Source organism: Dendronephthya gigantea, unplaced genomic scaffold (assembly GCF_004324835.1).
Source record: "Dendronephthya gigantea isolate DGI-Jeju-01 unplaced genomic scaffold, DenGig_1.0 000079F, whole genome shotgun sequence".
NCBI lineage: Eukaryota > Metazoa > Cnidaria > Anthozoa > Malacalcyonacea > Nephtheidae > Dendronephthya > Dendronephthya gigantea.
Genome location: NW_021163089.1, coordinates 816841 through 840421, shown reverse-complemented (window position 1 = coordinate 840421; position 23581 = coordinate 816841). Strand labels below are relative to the sequence as shown.

At 38.0% G+C, this 23581-nt stretch overlaps 4 protein-coding genes across 4 annotated transcripts; 1 reads left to right on the top strand and 3 right to left on the bottom strand.

Moving 5' to 3' along the window:
• Positions 1 to 5085: 5085 nt before the first annotated feature.
• LOC114532465 (testis-expressed protein 30-like) lies at positions 5086 to 7313 on the bottom strand. Its single transcript, XM_028553972.1, has 4 exons — positions 7269 to 7313; positions 6933 to 7169; positions 6612 to 6663; positions 5086 to 6546 (listed from the first exon to the last, which is right to left on the bottom strand). The coding sequence occupies exons 1-4, from the start codon at positions 7287 to 7289 to the stop codon at positions 6155 to 6157; spliced, it is 702 nt and encodes a 233-aa protein (XP_028409773.1). The 5' UTR covers positions 7290 to 7313; the 3' UTR covers positions 5086 to 6154.
• A 157-nt stretch (positions 7314 to 7470) lies between these two features.
• Positions 7471 to 11570, bottom strand: LOC114532550. Its single transcript, XM_028554083.1, has 8 exons — positions 11317 to 11570; positions 9495 to 10496; positions 9174 to 9255; positions 9047 to 9093; positions 8822 to 8879; positions 8585 to 8700; positions 8319 to 8380; positions 7471 to 8216 (listed from the first exon to the last, which is right to left on the bottom strand). The coding sequence occupies exons 1-8, from the start codon at positions 11465 to 11467 to the stop codon at positions 8013 to 8015; spliced, it is 1722 nt and encodes a 573-aa protein (XP_028409884.1). The 5' UTR covers positions 11468 to 11570; the 3' UTR covers positions 7471 to 8012.
• A 242-nt stretch (positions 11571 to 11812) lies between these two features.
• LOC114532421 (radial spoke head protein 4 homolog A-like) lies at positions 11813 to 15633 on the top strand. The gene is made up of 14 exons (XM_028553921.1): positions 11813 to 12007; positions 12119 to 12180; positions 12556 to 12623; positions 12715 to 12774; positions 13127 to 13328; positions 13434 to 13522; positions 13596 to 13650; positions 13752 to 13877; positions 14018 to 14115; positions 14194 to 14332; positions 14446 to 14555; positions 14703 to 14844; positions 14933 to 15050; positions 15178 to 15633. Exons 1-14 carry the CDS (start codon positions 11919 to 11921, stop codon positions 15404 to 15406), a joined length of 1587 nt encoding a protein of 528 aa, XP_028409722.1. The 5' UTR covers positions 11813 to 11918; the 3' UTR covers positions 15407 to 15633.
• A 58-nt stretch (positions 15634 to 15691) lies between these two features.
• On the bottom strand, positions 15692 to 18364 carry LOC114532422 (eukaryotic initiation factor 4A-III). Its single transcript, XM_028553922.1, has 12 exons — positions 18182 to 18364; positions 17796 to 17868; positions 17615 to 17681; positions 17468 to 17530; positions 17230 to 17362; positions 17067 to 17147; positions 16944 to 16996; positions 16780 to 16868; positions 16571 to 16709; positions 16209 to 16432; positions 15996 to 16123; positions 15692 to 15923 (listed from the first exon to the last, which is right to left on the bottom strand). The coding sequence occupies exons 1-12, from the start codon at positions 18354 to 18356 to the stop codon at positions 15907 to 15909; spliced, it is 1242 nt and encodes a 413-aa protein (XP_028409723.1). The 5' UTR covers positions 18357 to 18364; the 3' UTR covers positions 15692 to 15906.
• Between the last annotated feature and the right edge of the window lie 5217 nt (positions 18365 to 23581).

Sequence of the window (23581 nt, the reverse complement as noted above, 5' to 3'; positions counted from 1 at the left end):
CGTATTGGCGCGATTTATGCAAAATGAGTCGCGAGGGATCACCTTTATACACTTCGTGTGGCGTCACACCTTGGGTGAAGCAATTAATGACTGGTTAAGTGGGGAACACTAAAGGGCGTTGATAAATCCGATCCATTTAATTCCTCATCCGTCGTTGTTGTCATAATATCATTGTCGTGGGTTTAGAATACCATCGGTTTATAATAGGAATTGGTATCAAATAACCTGATTGACGGGTATAAAATTAATACGATCTTATAAACAATCAGTATTGAGTCCTCAAAAACCGAAAAAAAAATTGGTGTTGAATGATGACTTTGGTATCGTAATGCGTTCAGTTTTGGAGGTGGCATTGAGGTTAATTATGAGTTTCTCAGGAAAGACGGGATACAACGACTTGATTGAACGGGCGTTGTGACCAGGCGGGGGAAGATTGCGGGAAAATTAAACCCTCAATATTTGTCGTTTTGGAAGATACCCAGCCAATTGTCTTTGAAAAGGAAAATAGGTCAATAATATTGTTTGCAGAAATTTGAATCGTATTACGCACACAGCTGAAACCCGAGTGATTTATTTTATATATTTAAGTATAATGCTTTAATTGCAGAAAGTTCACAACAGCGCTGGCTGGTACACTGCTGTTGCTTAGCTTAGCTTCAGGTTGAAAAGTTGATATCAGAGTGGGTGGAGACCTGTGCTCCTGGGGTAAACACTCGAAGCACGAGAGATGAACTCTCATCACGAGTAAGGCATGCCACCTCGGTCTGTTATAGAACAGGCTTAGACCACGCTGGTGTGGGACAGCAAGCACGTCAACTTTACTTCCTCACTGACCCAACAAAACAACAATTCGATGACTTAGTCAATTTTACCAAAAACCCACTGCGATAACACTTTGTAAAATCCAACTTGGATTACTGGCATTCGTTCAACTTATTCTTCTAAATTATTTTTCATGTGCCACATCAAATCTACTTCTAACAAACCAAGCGAGTAATCAAATCCTCCTTGTGACAGGGAAGAATGCAAAATGCACCATTCACCGGAATGCGTGAACCCCTCTGTCACCAACAAGGAAATCCAAAACAAATATATTAAAATCAAACTGTCCATTTCGTGAATCAGCCACTAAATCCCGGACGAAATTAAGACAGGAATGTGTCAATAGAGGCTGTCAGTCACGCTATTTCGTTCCAAAGGACTGATAGATCATTTTCAAGACTCATTTTGAACCGTGATACTACTTTAAAACTGGAACTGAAATTTGTGAATACTTTTTAGTTTTGTCTCAATTTTTCGTGTCAATTTTTACCAGTAAAACATTCCCTGGCAACGAGTCTGTTGACTCAACTATTTGATCCGGCTTTGCGCTCTGTGTACACACATTAATTGTCAACATTTGAATGTACATTATAGCTGCATGGTTTGTGAAGCCAAAAGTGTCTTCAATTCGTAATATTTACGGCATCTAAACATTTGCATCCTCAGTTTACCATAAGGCATATCTATAATCTATTGCAATGTTTTATAGCTAACCAATTTGCAAAGGTTATTTGCTTTGCATTATTATTATTATACTCAATCATGGTGGAAGGAAAAGGCTTTTGGTAGTTTCATTCGAGTCTAGGATCGGATTTTATTGCAACTGTACCGCTCTATGGATTAACAAGAGTTGAGCTTTTCTAGCGCAACGTTCAGTCAAGGCCCTTTCAGCAAACACTAAACAGATACAATTATCTAAACAGATACAGGAGATAAAAACCTGTCACTCAAACCATACCATATCCAGATCAAACTTGTTATAGATTAACTTCTCGATAGACCGCAAAAACTACGAACAAAGTCGAGACGAATCTCATTGTTCAGCAAACACAATAACGTTCATTGAATGCTGCGTTCAGTTTCTCTCATATAACGTGTTCAAAATCTGTTTTGGCAAGGACGTGTACAGATTAAAAAGTTAATTCGCGATTCATTTTTATTGATTTCTTGGTTGACAAAGTATGAAAAATGTTCAGGATATCTCGACGGAGCGGCTAATCAAATAGTATTCATAAAATGTTACCTTTAGTGACCGTAGTTGTTGTGTGTTAACAATACAATCAACAATAAACAATACAATCTACTTTCTGTTTCCGTTTTTTCGCCCATTTTTTACACCCAAGTGCAAAGATATCACAATCTAAGCAACTAAATATCTCGAAACAAGTCGAAAGTTTCCCAAAAAGAAAAGGACTCTCGATTGGTAATAAAAAACTTGAATCTAATCTTCCGTTTTCAAAGGATATCTGGTGAATGCTCTGAAGATGAAATCACATACTATTTTGATTTCAAACCCATGCAATCAGATATCCATGTTCTAGGTGATGAAACTCCTAAAAGAAGGGCTTGCAAATTAGATGATGTATTAAAAATGCGCATGTGACCACAACAATGACAACATACCGAAATTTTAGTGATAGAGAAATAGAGCTGTTTTGCATTAAATGTGAACAATCTAGGATTGTTGATATGTCGCACTGTTGGTATGAACACAATAGAAAAATAACCGTTGGTGGTTGACTTTGTCGCTCTCAAAAGAGAACAGCGTTCTTGAAATTCAACGATTTTTTATTAATTTTAATAAAAAAACATCGTAACGTGATGGCATGAATGATATAAGAGGATCGTGTTCGTTCAGCTAGAAGTATTTAAAAAAAATATAATTGGTAATGATGGACTGAAACTATGGAATGTCTACGTTTTATGCTTGGCAGAAACCCTTTTCCGGAATCAGAATTGCCGGGCCAAGAATTTTAGGAAGAGGTGTCATGTCCGTAACTGACTTTGAGGTTCAATGAAGGAGAGCCATCATATGCATGAAGATGTTTATTGTCGCGCCTCGGAAGGTTCCTGGCTGCGTGGGTTGTTAGGAAGCGTATAATATGCTAATTAGAAGCAATTCATGATAATCAGCATGCTGACCGGTAATTCCACAACATTGGGATAAACGATTTCGAAGATTCTCGATTTCCATAGTAGTTTTCACCCGCCCATTTTTCAAAAATGTTGAATGAAAAATGCACGTATTAGAACGAGCATCACAACTACAAATATAACAAGTTTTTGAGAGCTATCAAGTTGTGAAAAATGCTTGGAAATATGCAGCACGGTTACCAACAAGGTTACTACCCTTGAAGGCAATATGCCTCATTTATATATTATATTCCTCCCCGCAAATAAAGGTTCACTTGTATGCGATAGAAGTGTATATATAAGTATTTTGATTGATATGTGGGCCTTGTATACCGAAACTAACCTCTGGTATATCTTCAATCGATTATTTCGATTGTCTGATTTAATGAAATCAACCTATACAAAGCAATTGCCTTATTAATACTTCGATATTGAATTCCAGGCTCAAATACAGTGGTGATCGAGGTCAAAAGGTTGGTAAAGCCCACTTGATGTGTGGCTATTTTCAGATTCTCAATTATACATGATATGCACACGTCAGACCTCGCCTTACAAATTGACCGCCCACATGTTTAAGATTTGTGGTTAAGCGACTCACTGTGCCATTAAAACTGCTCAAATAGAAGAACACTAAACTCTTGTCATAGATAAATACGACCCCTATGTATATTGTTTTGCATTAGTTCAACGAATGATAGAGAAGATTTATGAGGAAAAAGCAAAAGTCTAACATCGTGGAAGATACGACGAAACGCTAGACAACACGAATTGAAATACTTAGAAATTGTTTCGCCTTAGACTATACCATTTTTGTATAAAGAACACACTCAACCTCAACGAGATTATTCGTGCTTTTTTAGCAGGAGGAACATCCACCTTGATGTGGCAAATTAAAGTTTTCGAGAAGCTACGTTCCCAGCGAGTTTCACTTCCCAGTTAAAACAGCGCTGATCTGTCCTGGTGTGACCAGTGACACCCTCAGAATACATACCTCTCTCTTTGTGACAGACATGAAACTAAACTACCGACTACCGTGCTAGCTAACATGAAAGTAAGACATAAAGCATGCACTGCTAGGAAAAGTTCCACCAAAAGATTAAAATTAAGTGGTACTAAGCTAAATAGAAATTGGATTAACAGTTTTGGTTAAGCAAACATCTTACAAGGGTGTAGCCTGAAACACAGGCAGCTCTTCGTACCTTCTAATAATTTCCTTTGCACGAACTTTAAACACACCTATTCCGATCTGAAATTACATACACTGGTTATTTCATCATTCCCTGTCCGGTAGCACAAAACCTTCGCTGACCGAGGTGAACGTCTAGACCAGCCGTCATCACCCGCCACTGTGAATTAGATCAACAATGCAAGCCATGCTGACACAATTAGGCAACTCTCTTATGGAAGAAGATGCGAGTGCTTTTCTTAGAGTTTAAATCTTTGCATTAAAATATAATTCCGTATCCTTCTCAACTGAAATCTACTAACAATGATTAAGTGCATTCCGACTTGCCACCTTGCTAGCTTCGTTGGCTTCTAAACTCTATACAGTGGAGAACACACTCGGTCTGCAATAAAATTCTACTTTCAAACAAGTTTCATAAACTAAAGATCAAGGAAGGCATTATCAGATACACAAAAACCTCTAAAATATCGATATTATCAATTTCTAATGTTCTAAATGATTGTGTGACAAATTTCGATTAATCCAAAATACTATAATCATAATTTCAAAATAGTATTAGCGGTATTCAGAGTTTTGAACAAATCAGATTGACTGTCTTAGCATCGTAAAACTGTATAATTCAATTTGTAGTTTGCAACGCAGGGCATTCTCAATCTTTTTCAGTTACTGTCTGAAAGGTTTCGAATTCAAAAGGGTGTGTAGTCAGTTATTTTGACAACGGCAAACCCAAATTCTTTAAAATCCCGAAAACAATATTTCTGCTCGGAACCATATCAGTTATGTTTACCCAAACGGGGAAGATTAAAGCTTTAAATCTGTGTGAGCCTTTAAAAGTTTTATTTTTATAGAAGAAAAATCCAATTATATTCCAGATCTTATCCAATTCTATTTAGCGAGTTTGAACAGGTCACCTAGGAAACATTCAGATATTTAGGGTGATGTTTTTCTTCAATCTAGAATCAGAAGAGCATGGTTTATGTAATTATGAAAACTATGCCCGGGTTCAGGGCGTTGGAATAAAGACTCATTTATAGCGTGATCCGGTTGTATGCTGGATCATTCTACCCAGCTTTTATCCTGAATTGAAAATTCTCCTAATCCTGTGCGATTGATATAGTTTTTGTTTATAGTTATGCTGCAAAGGTTTGTGTAGTCACATTAGAAATTTAGTTTGGGTGCATTCCAAGTTTTCAAGTTTACCTTCTGTGGGTGTACCATCATACGACTCTCATATGACTCTCATATGTTTGACAGTTTGAAAGAAATTTTCCTCCTGACCAAAACTGCATATTATAGCACACTAGCAATAACAGCTTACGATGATTTACGAGCGTAAAAACTAAGCGGTTTTATTTGCTAAAAGCACCACCAGTTCAGTGAGATGTCCGGATAGACATGCATAGCACCGGACATACGGCCGCCTGTAATTCAATGTTTGTTTTTCAGATACAGTACTCAATAGCGCAAAAAATATCGTCGAAGCCAAAGATCCTAACACCCTTAACGTTGGCGATATTCATATCCGGACGTCTAGCAAGCGCTTTAAGCAAGTAAAGTGGATCGAAAGCGTAGAGGGAATAAGGAAACATATTGTGACAGCTTCTGTACACTTTACATTAAAGCTTCATGCCTCGCGGGTAGATTAAAGAAGAGAACAGGTGGGACGGAGTTAGCATTTTTCCTTGATGGATTGAAACATCAACTATCGGTTCTTTAAAACTACTTACAAAATACGAAAATATACGTTGATTTACACTTTCTTTGCATCTTTGTACACATGAGGTTCGTAGGTTAGACTTTGAGTAAGTTCTTTCCACCTGGCTTATCACCATTATTGAAGCAGTTTAGATAAGGAAGTGAGTATTTCCAATTTGAAAGTTTGTCCATTTTAAATTGTCAAAGATCAGCATTATATCCAAGCGTCTTCGGTATTATGAGAAAAAATGGATGTGTTGGTGTTTGACGCTGTCCAAGGTCACTAAAGGTGCATGTTGGGGGGGGGTGGAGCTAGTGTCACCTTTCTCCCATGAAAACTGACTGTGTCCACAAGAGAACAGTTTTACAAATGTCTTGCAGTATCTCCTCGTTGTTTTGACTTCCTTTCTTGTCTTTGCCCTTTACCATCATCCCATGATCACCCCCCTGGATCCAGTGTATTGACCAATCACAGGTTAGTCTTTTTAAGGTGGTTTCCATCAGATCTTGGTCACACATCTTATCCCTAGTACCGCTCACAAACAATGTTGGAATTCCCAAAGGAAGGATTGATGATACCCGTTGCTCAGTGGTTTTCTGTGGAGGGTGGAGAGGGTAGGACAGACATAACAAACCAATTATAAATTTTTTGTTACGCTGATCAAGCGTCGAAGCAATTTCTGCAGCCACCCGTGCACCCATGGAGCGACCTAAATTGGAGAGCATATTCTGTGGCAACCAGCAAATGACTTGCACATAAATGTACATTACTCACCACCAATAACACAAGATGTTACATGAAATTCTTTAGAGTCTCTCAAGAAGTCCTGAAACAAGAAAGTCTATAGTTCAAGCATGGATCACTTTGACAAAGTTAATGGTATTTCTTGGATGATCATTGTGAAAAATATTCTCTATTATTCTATGTAGGCATTATAGAATAATTTGCATGCCACAAATACAGGTTTAATACAGGTTTATAATACAACCATTGTTACAACCCCCTGTGTGTTGCAAAATTTAAAGTTCTGCTTTCCCGCGTTTTTAGTTTGTAAACAAAGTACTTCAGTCTTTCATCACAATTCAAGTTACTTACCATGACTGCTGCGAAACATTTAACCCGATATTTAAAATTTGGTGTTTTCATAGTGAAGCGAAGACACAGTATGCCAGCATCGCACAAATGTTTTGCTAACATTTCCAAATGCTGGTGGTTCATGTCTCCTCCAGCACCATGTGTGAGGACGGTACCACAGCCTTGCCAGGAGGTTCGTTTTGGACGCGAGATAATCGCGTCTAATTCTTTCTCACCGAAGGGAATCTTGATGGAAACCTGGCAGACAATATAGTTAGCATGTCAGTTTGTCGTGAAATTAGGGAGAAGAGACTTTGAGCAGAATGTATTGAAAAATTCGAAGCTATACGACAATACCTGGTCAGGTTGTTCAGCCATGTTGAGGTATTCGTTGCCATGGCGTTCCGGGGGGGAAGATGGTGTTTAGTCTACTTTTTTGAAGAGTTTTTTTCATCATTTTTGATTGCAAAGGAATATTACATTACCTTACCTTTTAGGAACCTTCTAATTTTTTAACAGATTCAAATTGATACGTTTATGTCTATACTACAATTTCGCTCTCCAAAAATCTTCCTTCTGTACACTTCAGTACAACCACTCTAATTAGTTATTATTAAAGACCAATATATTCAGTTTTTATATACAAACTGTTTATACAAGCAGTTATCTGCATTACTATGCTAATCTACATTGCAATTTTATTATTGGTATCCCGCATCAATTCATATTTACAGCCTGTTTACATGGAGCAAGTTATCCCAGCTAGGCGAGGTAAAAGCGCATCATATCAAGGCTTAACTTGATTAGTCTTTCATGCAGTTTTCACCTCGCCTGGCCAGGGTAACTCGCTCCATGTAAACAGGCCCTTAATCCTTCAACAATTCTTTCAACATCCTACAGGTGACCTTGCATGCCTCTTTTACATCTGCACAAATGCAACTCTAACCAATTCAAACAGAAATTCCAACGAAATTGGATTGCAATTTGACTTCCCAGCACAAGATTGCTTCAAACTTGTAATGGGATGTTAGTAGATTTCTTCCAACATCTTTGTGTGAATGATTCAAAGCATTCTCCATCCTCAGATTGAATACTGTCCTCCTATACACTTGTCTCATCGCCCAATTCAGCTAGCACTCGGGTAGTAAACGTTCTAGGCCCTTGCTGTTGTCTTCGTTCAATTTCCCTCTGCAATGCCTGCCTTCGCTCCTCGTACCTGTACACAACCTGCTCCAAGTCCTTCTTGTAGAGACGTTTCAACATTGTCTGAAAGCAGTCTAGGTCTGGGTAACGGAATAAATCCCACTACGAGAGAAAAGTTGGGCAATTGTTAAGATTTGTACAAATTCTCCATGACCTGGATCTGTGCATGTTTCCAATATTCCCAATCATATCCCTTATACATACCTTAAGATACTGATCATATTCTGATGAAGCTGTTGAGTAAAACTGAAGCCATCCAGGTATCTCTAAAAGTATGAGTAATAAGCATGGTCAGTCACCAAAGAAGACAGTTTGGTCCTAGCAAGATATAGCAAGATATAGCAAGATATCAAGGAAGCCTTTTCTCCCACAATAATTTTGCTACTCCAAGTTCGCTGATAATGTTTGCATATCAAAACAACATTTCTAAGGGGATCTTGATTGATCAGATATCAGTTATTTATACTTACCAGCATACATATATGGATTTGCAGGTACTAAAGAGTCCTTTGAGGGATAAGGAAGGTTCTCTTCTACCAACAAATGCTTTACAGGGTGGTCATATTGAGCTGTTTTTGTTCTGTGACTAAAAGTATAAATTTTTTTATAATTATGATCAAAATAGTTTGGAGGAACAAATGTACCACCTGAGATTTGGAAGTATTTTGTTTATTAAGAATGCTTATTTATTTTTTATGCATGCTTACTTGACATAGTATGTGCCATGTTCAGGTGATTCAACTTTCTCCCAGTCTTCAGGCAGACCTAAGAAATAATAGTTTTATTTTATACGTCTTGAAGTTGATGTTCAATGCGGTTAGTTTTAACATTCCTACATGCAAATTCAATGTACAATAAGCTGTCAGTTCCTCCAGCACCTCTCCATAAGAGGATAACTGGAAGAATCTTAAATCAAACACATGAAGACTAACCAGCTTTTTCAAACGGATGACACCATGTTGTTGTTTGATTATTATGGCTGAAAGAAAGCCAGAGATATCATTAAATTTCAAGAGATCATAACTTGGTTATATAAATCCCAGTTTGTACAAATCTTACTCCACATAAAACTTTTCTCCATCCCGAGTCCAGTCCACGGTCCATCCAGGTGGAAGAGAGTAATCAAGTGTCTTTAACTTGCCTAAAAGAAATGTTGGAATTCCTAAGTCAATAGACCCTTTGCATGTTGGAATTGATTAGATTATTTTGCACAGATCAAAAAGTAGTCTAACATGCAAAGGGTCAATTGTATAAGCTGGTTTTGCAATTAGTGATGAAATGTATTTCATTACTGTTGCCATTTTATCAGGTCATTGTAAATGCACAAGGCTGTGTTAAAGAGTCAATAACAGAGCTTTTATGCTATAATAATAATTATACCTGGAGAATTTGCTTCAAGACCAGATGCAGTTGGTGAATTACCCTGCGCAGACCTCTGTGGTCCTTCATACATCTCTCCATTGACTTGTGGTGTGTGGAACCAAGGCCCTGTTGGACTTGATATCATTAATTCTTGACCACCCCAGCTTTGGCCAAAATTATATATCCTAGAGTCATTTAGATGTGGGTCTGTGTAGGCTGAGAAACTTAATCCACTAAATGCCTCATATGGGTTTGAGTGTAATGATGCCTGTTCTTGATTTGCAGCTTGTTGGCTGCTATAAATCTGATAAGGAAACCCTAGATCTTGGATGCCTAAATCAGACTCATCTGCAACTTCATCTGTCATTGTTGCTTGATCAACTTTTCTGAATAGTTTCGGGTTTCTCGCCTGCCTGTTTGCAGGCATCTGCTGCCCAAATTGTCTGAAACCCACTCCTTCAACTAACCGAATATCTGGGTAACTGGAAGCCTGGTGCCCACTTATGGGGCGATTGAGTACATTTTCTGATCTACTGTACATTATTGGTTTTACCCCATGAAATCCAAAACTGTTCCTCATTTCCCTATATGGCGGTGGATGTCGATATCTATCGGCAGTATTTTGTGAATGACCGCGTTGCAATCCAAATCTATTGGCATATGATGGAGGGGATCTGTATGATTCTAATATTTGGTCCATGTTTGCCTGTAGTCCATTGTCTCTAGTAAAATGCTTTCCATTTTGTTTAAATAAGTCCATCTCTCTTGAACGGTTTCCAAAGGAGTTCCCCGATCCTCTGCTAAGTCGAGAATCATTAGAATTGACGCTGAGGCCATCAGAACCGGACTCCTCAATATAGTTTGTTCTGGCCAAGGCTGTCTGACCCCTCTGTTCTAAGGAACCACCGCTGTACACAGATGGAGGTCTATTGTGGTCATTATCATTTACAGTTGGCAATTCAATATATGATTCAGAAATATCCCTTGATGGTATTGGTCGATGTTTTGCATTTTGTAAATCTAGAACAAACATTGTGCAATTAATCTTTATAGGTAAGAAAAAAGTAATGTTGAAGTTGAACCATGCACAATATCTCTAGGAAATGATAAATGCTTCGACAATGTTTTATAGATGCAGCCTGTAGGTTGGCAAGCAGTGATATCTATATTGTTTTTCCATACAGATTAAATATCTGCAGACTGACATATTTACCACAGTGATATGGCTTGATGTATATATCATGTTGACAAGTTAATTAAGTCTTCAGGTGAATGATTAACTCACTAGTGCGAGGATTTCCTGCACTTTAAGTAAGTAAGTGGTTACAGCAAAACACCTTGGCAAAAGTTATAGAGACAAAGAGAGATCACACAGGAAAGATCTAGTAAAATAACTCTTTAGCACCCTTTTATATTAACATTTCTAAAGCGAATCAATTGTTATCATAACAATCAGATCTATGATTACATATTTCCTTTCCTCCAACTGGGTAAACAAAATGGAAATGAATATAGGACAAAATTGGTAAATATGCGATTTCAGCGTGGATCGTACAAATATGTCAGAATTGATTCACACAGATTCTTGACAGCCCTTTGCTATATTTGCTGGAGTAGAAATCACGCCTGTCAGAGACATAAAGCCGTTCCAATCAACTACTTAAAGCACTTCAATATTTAAACCACAAATAAATATTGTTGGAATATAAAACGTGAACATAACATTAATCAAAATAATCTTCACACATAAAAAGGCAGAAACTGTAATGAATTTGTATAAAGTACAAGCCAAAGCATGAAAACTTAGACTTCAAAGACGATCGGTGTTATGTAACTTTACCTCCGCGATTTAAAACTTCTTTGCTTCGTATGTTTACTTTTGCATCCGCTCGACCGAAGCTCGGAGACGCAACTCCATTCTTATTTTTTTCAGCTTTAACCTTCTCTTTCTTCTCTTTATTTTTCCTAAAATTCTTGCCAAGAAAAGGCATTATACGGATCTGCAATCCAGAGACAGCTTCGCACTGTTTAGCCCATGTTTTAAATGTTTTTTTATCGGTTTGATTTAGTCAAAATTAGTTCACTCTTCTCAGTCGTTCGTCTAAGCAGGTTTCATAATAAAAGTTTATGAACTCCTTTGGATTACCTCCAATATTCCTCATATTTCCATCGATTAATTTATTAGTAATCTTATATTATAATGCAAAATTCCTGTGTTTAAGGATAAAATCTTACGTAAGAGAGCACTTGTATTGTCAAGGGTCTTCGGAAAGTGTCGTGAGACGTCGGTGAAATTATTCGCGTCCTTGTTTCCATGGAGACAAAGATAGAAACAAGCCAGCCATGTTGGATCGAAGTTGAGACAACAAAAATAAAGTTTATCATGATTTATTGGTTTGTTTAGAGGTTCTGCAAAGCTTTATTTTGTAAAATACAGAAGTCATGGAAGTGGATAGTAGTAGCTTGGAGACTCAAATAAGAAATAGCAAAGCCTATTTATTAAAGCAAGCAAGCGATGGTGACGGTAGTTTGTGAGTATGATGTCCTATGTCCTATGATCGTACCATCAATCAGGCCGTGTCACTGAATTTCGTTGTCTCTTGTGTATTTTTAATGTTCCCCTTTTATTGTTATTTCTGCAGATATGAACATTTGGCCTCAATGTTGGCGCAAATGTTGAAGGAAAGACCCAACGATGCTCTAAGTATGTAGCTTTTAATTAGGAAGAAATATTTAATATAATAGTACTGTACGTTGTTGCTCACAAAAAGTAAGAATAAACAAACAGCTGAACAAACAAATAGGTAAACAAATAAACAAGGAATCAAATAAATAAACAAACAGATTGGCAGATGAGAATATTGAAAAGAAGATAAAAGATAAATAAATGAATAAAGAGGATAAATAAATGAACATAGAGAAACATGAAGAAGTAATAAACAAGCTAACCAAAGAGATGTATAAAGTTCAGTAAGCAGGAGCACGATGAAAATACTTACTCAAAAATAGAAATAACATCAAGAAAAATGCTAATGACATAGTTAAAAAAAACAATTTGTGTATTTGTTTTTTATTCCAGAAATATTGGAGAACACAAGCAGAGAAGAAAAAAGAGCAAAGTTTAGACCCTGCTCTGATGCTATACAAGTATGTGGCTTTGAGATTTAATATTATCAAGAAATAGGAATATATAAGATAATAATGAAAATTAATTATGTTTAAATATCTTGAAATTAAGGATCATGAAGATGAATCATCAGAAGTAACACTGGCCAAAACTCATTCTGAACTTTTTGTGGTACTGGAATTTCTATTGATTTCCTGTAGTCTTTTCCACCTTAATCTTATCCTAGCAAAATGTAGCCTCAGTCATATAACACTTCTCTTGATGTTGCTCTGCAAGGTTTTTCTTTCCTGCCTTAGAAATTTTAGTTGTTTAGAACAAATCACGTTCTGAATCTTGTACGTTTTAACACAACACAAAATACTTAAATGAGTACTTTACGTTTCCTATCAAGCTGTCTTTCTTTTCTAACACATTTGAAACTCTGTTTGTTTACGACTCCAACATAAAAACAAAGCAATGTACTCGTTTGCATTGACAGCTTCACACTCGTTTGACTCACTAACGCTATTTTAAACTTTGATAGCAAAATCCAGCCAATTTCCAGCAAGAAATGGCTGATGTTGATCCAGATGAAGAAATTGAAACACCACTGCCTGATATCATGGAGTTGGCACATTACTTTCATCTTGGTGGCGTTGGAATTAACAAACAAGAAACCTTTCGAGTGTTCCTAGCGCTAAAGAAATTAGTGGATTCTAATCCAATACTGACTTGTAGGTTTTGGGGTGAGTTTCCAGTCCATGTCTGGATAAAACGTGACGGGAGGTCAAGGGTAATTGTCTTGAACGGTATGGCAAGCGTAAATTGAATCCTACATCGTTATATTTTAGGAAAGATGTTTGGTTTGCAAAATAACTACTACATCGCAGAAGTGGAGTTCAGAGAAGGGGAGGATCCCGAAGAACAATATTCAAAAGGGGTGAGAAATATTTGGATGTTTGTTAGAGTAAACTTAGCATGCGTTTTAACTTGAGATTCATCCCTTTGTTTAGCCTGATGAAGAGAAAATAGAGGAAGAAGAATCCGAACATGTCCTCTCACAGAAAAGTACGTTTTAACTGATGAACTGTTATTGAAGAGCTGCCTGAATAAGCCCCTGATCAAATCAAAGGTCATGTTGTAGTAACTTGTTGTGTTCATATGTACAGGTCGAGACAGTTTGAATGTTGAAGAAGACGAAATACCCAAACCTGACTACAAGCCTCCGCCTGAGATCCCAATGGAATATCAGAGAACTGGATGCAATAAGAAGGTTTATTTCCTGTGCACAGAACGTGAGTTTACCTCAGCATTACAAACGTGTGGTTTACAACAAAAGATATAATGACAGAGACACTCGCAGCGTCCGATCACAGGTAGATTAACACAAATCGAAAGATGGTGAATAATCGAACATTTATAATTCCTTTTTCAGCTGGAAATCCGTGGATTCGTCTGCCTCCTGTGACTCCAGCACAGATTGTAACGTCAAGACAAATCAAGAAATTCTTCACTGGGAACCCGAACGCTCCGGTAATCATTTACTACAAGCTGTATAAATCTTCCCATGTGAAACGTTTTCTAAACTGCATGGATTTTCTCGTGTCCTAGATTGTGAGCTATCCGCCATTCCCGGGCAATGAAACAAACTATCTGCGAGCAATTATTGCGCGGATTTCTGCCTCAACGCATGTTAGTCCTCAAGGATACTTCATGTTTGAGGAAGACGAGGACGAAGAGGACGAAGGAGGTAAGAAATGACATCGAAGACTAGCGATAGATTCACCAAGACGCTTCACTCTCCCTCAATTTATCCACGCATATTTATTTCTGATCGCCAAATAAATGCTGTTTTTGTTTCAGTCCGTGATACCTTTGTGACGAATCCTGAATTTGAAGGACTGAGCGTGAGCGAGCTGATCGATTCTTCTCTCACTAACTGGGTCCATCACATTCAATACATTCTACCCCAGGTAAGAGGGTGTGATCAAATATATCTCATCACCATAGCATGATTGCTCTGGCGATATGACATAGCAGTGATCGTCATGGTTAGTGATGGTAGTGATGAAGATAATGGTGACAATATGATAATCCAGAATATTATGGTGTCTCTTCAGGGTCGTTGCTCTTGGTTCAATCATCAAAGCAAAGATGAGGAGGAAGAAGAGGAGGAAGAAGAAGACGAGGAAAGGGAGGAACCAGATGAACCTGAACCAGAAGTTGGTCCGCCATTGCTCACTCCTTTATCTGAAGACACAGGTACCTCACCCGAAGTTGGAAAAAAATATCTCAACAAACTTTTAATATCTCAACAAACTTTTACCAAATAACGTTTGTTTTTTTTCAGATATTGACGGCTTTCCAGCGTGGACTGCGGTCAGAGCTCCAAGTCTCGTCCCACAACACTCAGTTGCTATTCTGCATAGTAACCTATGGCCTGGAGGTCATTGCTTTGCGATCGACAGGTAAGTCGATCGACAGCTGAAACTCCGATTCATGTGTAGTGATATATAACAGTATAACTTTCTCCTGAACATAAGAAGTTTTTTGTGGCTAAAACGTGGCAACTTAATGAATTTCCGTTTCTTGTAGAAAATTCGAGAACGTGTATGTTGGCTGGGGTCAAAAGTACAGTTCCGAGAACTACAGTCCGCCTGCACCACCCACACCCCAAGAGGAGTACCCGAGCGGTCCTGAGATCACGGAGGCAGATGACCCCACAGTTGAAGAGGAAAATGCGGTGAGGGCAGCGCAACTCGAGGCTTCTGATGAAGGCGAGGAAGAGGGTGATGACGAGGAATTTGACGACGATGATGATTGAGGGATGACAGGGTTCATCGTGGGATAGGCTACTATTATTCAATACATATTAGTATTGATAGCGCAGGATATTCTTTGGCGACTTTAATGGCTCAAAAAGTGCACTTAAGTATAAGACTTAATAGCTTATCTATCTTACAAACGGTTTCAACTGGTTGGTATATATAATGTAAATAAAACAACATTCTAATGCACAAAAATCTTTTCTGTGGGTATTGTAGGAGCCCTAAACTGCAGACCCTTTCCTTCCAGAACACTCAACATGGTTAAAATAGAAAAAATCATGGGCAGTGCTCAGTTTTCTTTTATTTTTACCTAAAATGCCAGTATTATACAACGAGAAATATTACAGTTTACAAATTAGTTAAGCATGGAAATATTGAATGTCATAAGATGATCCTTTTAGCTTGAGTCAGCTTGTTAAAATATCTGCACATCCCGCAAAAGAGTTGCTGTTTTCAAAAAGATCTCTTTGTGTCCAGGTCTGCCTGGTTGTTCTCTCTAGATCAAATCCGCCACTAGAAATGAAACAATTCTATAAAAATCCCATCACACAGACAAAACTCAAACATTAGAACCTAGTCTCTTACCGTTCATTGGCATTTCATCAATCTGCGTGCTGTAATACTGTTCGATATCGCGAAGGATTCGAATATCATCAGACTTCACAAAATTAATTGCAACACCTTTTCGACCAAATCTACCAGAGCGACCAATTCTGAAAAAATAGTTCTTCCATTGAGAGATCTCCTTGAGAAAATGGATTTGATCATGCAAGAGCTTGCAAATTCTGTGTTGTTTACCTGTGTATGTACAACTCACGGTTGTTTGGCAGGTCAAAGTTGATGACCAAAGACACTTGTGCAACATCTAAACCTCGAGCCCAGACATCGGTTGATATCAAAACACGGCTTTGACCTGCACGAAATTCCTTCATGATTGCCTCGCGTTCTTTCTGAGGCATGTCCCCATGCATGGCAGATACTGTGAAATTTGCCTCTCTCATTTTCTCTGTCAACCAGTCGACCTGCAAAGTTCAAATTCAAGTAAACACCAGTACCCAAAGATGTCTGTACAAAGTGTTGGAAAGGAATGTGGAATTATAATGGCTCCAAAATCTTTGTTCAGTTCAAACATAACATCTCTTCAAACATAACAAATGTACCTTTCGCTTCGTATTACAGAAGATGACAGCTTGTGTAATGGTTAGGGTATCGTAAAGATCACATAGCGTGTCAAATTTCCATTCTTCTCGTTCAACAGCCACAAAGAATTGCTTAATTCCTTCTAAGGTCAACTCATCACTGAAAACAATGTATTCTGATCAGTTATCTAACTGCACTTGTGAAATTAGAAAAATCCACAAAAACTCACCGTTTTACCAGAATGCGAATCGGATCAGTCATGAACCGCGAAGTCATCTCAAGAATCTCATGAGGTAGGGTGGCACTGATGAGTATTACCTAAACATGCATTCTGGTGAATTAACATCAAAATTACCCAGTTTGAGAGTGAATGATTATTAATCCATTCCATACCTGTGTTGCTGGGGGAAGATATCTGTAGACATCATATATTTGCTCCTTGAAACCTAGTAGAAATATAATCAGATCTTATTGATAGCCAACTACCAAGGTATTAGGTAGGACCAAGATGTGTACCTTTGTTGAGCATTTCATCTGCTTCGTCCAGGATGAACATCTTGATGTTCCTCGTTCTAAGATTTCTTCGGCCAATCATATCTGAAAACATTCACAATGATGCAAATTAAAATTCAAAGCTGTCTAATTTCAGGACACTTCCATAAATTGACTTGAAATTTACCAAAAACTCTTCCAGGCGTGCCAGAAACAATGTGTTGACCATAGTCCAACTTTCTGATGTCTTCACCGATATTTGTGCCACCGATACAAGCATGACATTGGACGTTCATGTAGTCGCCCAGAGCCAAACAAACCTGGAATGATTACACATCATGTATCATAATACTCATGTAATTTAGAGATACATTTAAAAAATGAGTTTTGCAAGAATACTGTTGGGAAGCTTGACTGAAACAAACCTTCTGGATTTGCGTTGCAAGTTCTCGTGTTGGAGATAAAACTAGAACTTGGGGTTCTCGACTCTAAATACAAAGAAATGTGGAATTATGAACTATGTTTTTGTGAAGAAAGTAACCAACACACAACAGGTAGAAGGCTTACACTACCTGTGTGTCTAGACATTGCAGTGCAGAGATAGAAAATGTTGCTGTTTTTCCTGTTCCGGATTGTGACCTGTTAATATTGCACAAAAAAAGGTTTCACATCACACAAATTTGGCTGTGATTGTAGTGTTTGAATGCCACCATAGCACACAATGTTCAGTGCAAAATTTCACAAACAACTTACTGTGCAATCACATCTCTTCCTTTGAGAATTGGTTTGATTGCCCTTTGTTGGATGGCTGATGGTTTTTCAAAACCTTCACAATGACAAAAACCAACAAATTTATACCAGAAGAAAGTCACATACACAGATACTGGAAAGAGTGGGTAAAATACAAGCCAAAAAATGCTGTTACTGAAGTGTAAGAAGTTGGAAATATTCGAATCAGAAATGGATATCTGTAATTTCATACTGAAGGATGACACCTTTTTTTTCACAAGATATTTTCATTTTCTTGCTATCCAGGGATTGCTGGGGCAAGCAAGAGTAATTTATCCATTGAATTAGTTATTTCTCGTTATGTTGTCACATCACATGGATGGCATTTCAGAACTTTACAGTTTACAAACCGTATGCGTAAATCCCTCGTAAAAGGTCTTCGCGAAGCCCTATGCCGTCAAAAGTTGGTATCACTTCGACTCCTTCTGAAGTTTCATATTCTACTTTAGTTAAATCGTCTTCTTGATCGTCTGTTTCCACTGTTTTCTGTGCACGTTGTTCACGCTGGTTCGCACGGGACGCCATTTTGAATCTTCGAGGAAGAATGTGACCGCCTTGCACGCTGGGATAGGCCACCATCAGCCTCGATCCTATGCTCGTACCCAGGCGCGCAAGGTATTTTGCATTGTGCCGGCCATGGATGTTCTGGTTCAAATGCGCAGTCCTGTTTTTTTCCAGCGCTCAGTTTGCATTTTATGCTAATGTAAGGGTGAAGATATCAACCAACCACCAATGGGATGTGTTGGCTAATAATCTGCATAAAGTTTTTACCGCATTGTGCAACTTATTTTAAATTATTTCCTTTGAAAAGTATACCAGGTAGAAAGCTTATTTTAATAAATCACAATAGACTGAGTTTGACAAATCTTTTTTCATTCAATCTGACGCATTGTTGTACAACAATGGGGAACCTGGGGAGTTAATTTAAGGCAACTTAACTCACCGCGCGGGGGATGTTCGAGCCAGTTATAAAGCCTGAGTTTTTGAGAAGACTCTTCGTTGTGAGAAAGATATTCTCAAGAAAGAACGAATCCTGAGCAGAAAATTCGAAACTGACAAAAGGCAAAGATTTAAAGAGCTTTTAGAAGGCAAAATCGAACGAGGCTTCTTAAAGCATCTTGCTTTGTGAGTGAAGGTAATAAGCGGTTCATGGTAACTTTGCCTAAATTGTTTATCGATTGAAGTCAATTAGCATTTTCGATGGTTGTTTCGTCTGAGTTCTGGTCGAATTCTCGTCGCTAAATCTGGCTGATGTTTTTGTAATTGTTAGACGCTACTAGCGTTGATATTCTGATGATTTAGCCGGAGCAAAATTCGTCAAGGAGAAGTGGCGAAATTTGAAAAACTCGTGTCTTTTGTCAAGCTTTAATTGCAGTGAATTGAACCCTGATTGAACAAAGGAATTCCAAGTGCATGCATTGATTTTTCGCTGGCATGAATTTCAAAATAATTGCTCCTTCGTTAAACAAAACCGCTAGTAAAACACAATCCTTGACACTCCCACATAACTCCAAAGAACGCATACTTCATATCTCTTAATAATCTTCATTACTTTTTTACAGATTCATTCACTAAATGTGGGCAAATGCAAATTCTAAAAATTACGATTTATATGGACTCGTGCTCATAAATCCTGCTGTTTGAGTCACGAAGGAGGTTTCAGTTCACTTTATTTGGCTGTAAAAACTAAAATTATTCGTGAATCATTGACGACGCGCTTCACTTTCTACTCGATCCTAATTTTCAAATTTTCGACTTAACAGTTGTTCCAACCCTTGATTGTTAACTGGAGCATGGAAAGTACGAGTGATAGGGGCCCCTCATTTGTACTTTCTATTGCTCAATAGGTTGAACAGGCAAAATCATGTTGCTTTTGAAGCGACTCAAACTGAATTTAACTCGTGATGCACGAGTAATGAGAAGGAGCGAATATTTGAGTGTTGTTGTCGTCGATACGTTTGTTTGAAAAAACTCAACAAAAATGACCAAAACTGAATGTAACTAAAACAAACTAATTTTGCAAAAAGCAACTAAAACAAACTAATTTTGCAAAAAGCAACTAAAGCAAACTAATTTTCGGCTGCATGGGTGAACTGAAAAATATAAAATAATATCCGATTATATTCTTTGGCTGTATCCTAATAAAACTTTATTTACGTTTTTCGATGTTTCTTTTGATGATAGTTTCGCCTAAAAGGCTTTATAAGAACATTTTGTATTTGCGTGCTACATGGGGATGACTTTACGAGCACTGCAACCACACAACTGGAACCTGGAAGTGGATTGGAGGACTTGCATTGATGACTGGCGACGATGTATGTATATCAACTGGAGTACTGGACTTCCTTGGGGGGCGTACGTCGACGCGGATACTGGAGCCTAATCTATGCGTGGGTCGTGAGGATGCGATTAGAGAGATGCGTCGACGATGAGAGAGTGGCCTCGTCAAAAGAAGAAGCTCATCCAGGTTTATACTATAGGTACTATAGGTATTGTAGTTGCATGGATGTCGACTTCAGAACTTTTCGTGAATAAGTTAATGCATGGATGATATAATTAGTTGTTCTGGAGTCGAGATCGCCTGGTGGTCTAACTCGTGTAGAATGCATGATCTAACTCGTGTAGGATGCATGATCTAACTCGTGTAGGATGCATGATCTAACTCGTGTAGGATGCATGATAACTTGCTAAACTGAATGCTAGCGGTAACATCACTAACGTGACTGGTAAATAGATGCGATGCGCGTGCGCGATAAGGTCGGATCTAATGCAGTATCCGGTGCAAGATAAAAAACCAAGGCGGTTATATATGTTATATAAGCTCCTTGGGCAAAAAAATGGCGAAAATTATATATATAAATAAATAAATACACATATAGCATTATCTTTTTCATTTCTCAGCATATTGCATTAAGTTACACCACATTGAACCACATATTTCTACAGGTTTGCACGTGATTTTGATAGAGCAGAATTATCCATATAAGACAAATATTTTCAAACAGTTTTCAAATCCATGCAATCCATACAGTCAAATTGTAGGGAAAGTATAACTTGATTTCAAGACATTAAGACAACGACTCTGTAGTTGTCTTTGACTTTCTCAGCATGCATGAACGAAAAATATTCTTGAATTATTTGATGCAATAGACTTCATACAATTTGTTTCAAAATCTCCTGTTCTTCGAAATTCGGTTTACTGTTTCCGTCTGTCGTTTCATCCTGCATGCATTTCAAATGGTTGCTTCGAACATTGGGTAAGTACAGGTATAATTCGAACCCTCTGTCTGCGGGGGTGGGATGGGGGTAGAGAGGACTCTGGGTGTGACAAGACAACATTACTGTACAAACCAAGACTGACACAACAATACCTGATTCAGTGCATGAGTTCAGAACAACGAAACCAACTGACAAATCGAAACATGCACATAGAATCAAATTGAACGTACTGAGCTCCTTTTTGAGTATTTTCAGGGCCTAGGTGATGGCGTATGCGTATGCAATTCAACAAGAATATCACCTCCGTCAGTAGATGAATGGTCCTTACACAGCACATGCGCAAGACGGACGACTCCCATCCTTTCCCGGTGTTTGATCGGACGAAAGTCAAGAACCGTCGCTTGGCGAGTGGTCTGGAAATCAAGAACGTGGCTCAAGTGCTAAAGTTAAGTATTGACTCATTCTCTTCTCTAACAAACGGGGGTAACTTAAAATATATTATCATTATTTAAAGCCCGTCTGTATTGGGTGTTCTCTTCTGTGTTTTCTCAATGTTTGAAGCAACCGAACCCAGAGTAAAAATGGTGGTAAAACATAGAAATTCGTGCCGTGAATGATTTTTACAAGGAGATTTTGAATTTCGATTGATCTTGTCTATACGTGTCCGTTTTGAATAAAAAATAACACTGACTGACTCATGATACAAGCTTAATTCATCACAAGCAAGCTTACCAGTAAAACTACACACAGCAAATCTTAGGCTACATATTTTCACTGCTAATCAGTTACTTGAGAACGCATGTTATGTAAATGAGCTCATGAAATGTTCTTCATAGAAGCGCGCGCGCAGTTCAAAGTCGAAAAGGTATTAAATAAGAAAAATTTAAATACCATAAATGACGTATCTTCCTTAGACCATCAGGATTGTCTGACAAAGCTCCAGAATTTCTCTCACCCCCCCCCCTGTTTATCACAATTGCACGTTCCCGATTTATTGCATGATTTTTGCAACGGAAAAGACATGGAAAATTCAGGGATTTGTCAGACGATAATTATTTAACAACCAAAAGTAAAATATAAACACCGGAAATGAAAATATAAAGTTGGAAACCTTGAGCAAAAATGGTTGAATCAATATGGCGACTCAAAACAAAATGGCGAATCAATATGGCGACTCAACTCATGCGTTTGACAGCTTGCCAAATATGAAGCGTTCTTGCAATTGCGGAATTTCCAAATTAAAAATATCAAATTCGGACCGCCGTATGGTAGTCTGCGATACAGCCTTGGCTATGCTGCAGACTACCAGGAGGGTTTTTCTCCGGGCACTCCGGTTTCCCTCCTTTTCGTTTGGCTTTAAAAAACAGTGTCCAGTTTTGGGGCCAAACAAAGCTTTCAAAATTGCTTCCATTTCTACACTATATACACTTGGTTTGATGCCAGGTCGTCTAAAGCTCAGTCCAGGGGCTGAGCTTTGTAAATAACACTTATTAACACATTGTTTGGCTTCTGGGTTAAATTCCCGGAACACTGTTCGGTGCCAGAAAGAATGAAAGAATGTTTTAAAGCGTGCTTCTGAATCGATTTGGCAATCTGTCGACGCATTTCGTTTGAGTGCGGTTTTGGCATTTGGACTTGCGTCCTGAATCTTGTTCCTCAAGTTCCTGTTACCTTCGCTTCATCAACTATAGTAATTTGCTGTTTTATTATCTACCAACTTGTTTTTAATAAACTTTGAAATCAGTTTTATGCATAATACGCGTCTTTGTTATCATCTTATTAAATGAAGAGTGCAGTCAGTGGACGTTTGTTTCAAACCTTCATAATATTGTCAGTCTGTATCGATGAAAAAAATGAATATGTCTAAACTCTTTACGATTTACTAGAACGAATCGATTTACGACAAATGTACCAGTAATCTAAGTTCGCCTACAATAATACAATACTGCATGCAACACTCGTTCTGCACTAAATCGAGTCGTTATCAAAGCCTCTGCAAGGTCCACGAAAAAACATACGACGCACTACGACGCACTCGGGCTAGCGGCTAGCACTAGTTTTTTGATTTCACGAAGTTTGATTGGCTGGTTAATTTTGCGGAGCCAATCAAACTTCGTGTGACATCAGGCTTTCGCGTTTGACGTCATATGAGAGTGGTCTATTTTATTCGTTTTATTTGAAGTACAGGGGCAAAATGCAAGATGGCGGAAAGTTTAAACCAAATAAACCAGTGATTTTGAACTATCACGAAGTTGCACCAAGTTTGTCTTTGTTTTACGAGAGATATTCTCTAGAAATATTGAAATGAACACGAGAGAAAGAGATAGAAGAAACAAAGAATTGCTATAGGTAACTGAGTAATGGCCTCAATTAGATTCTTTAACAATCTTAAAACTACTTTGATGAGTTCGGTGTAAGTGCTGCACGTCAGACAAACTAATATTTGAAGTGGTTTCACTTTATTGCGCTTTGCAAGAACTACAAGAATGATATCAAAAGTGCACATCTTTATTCAGTGTTGATTTGTTATT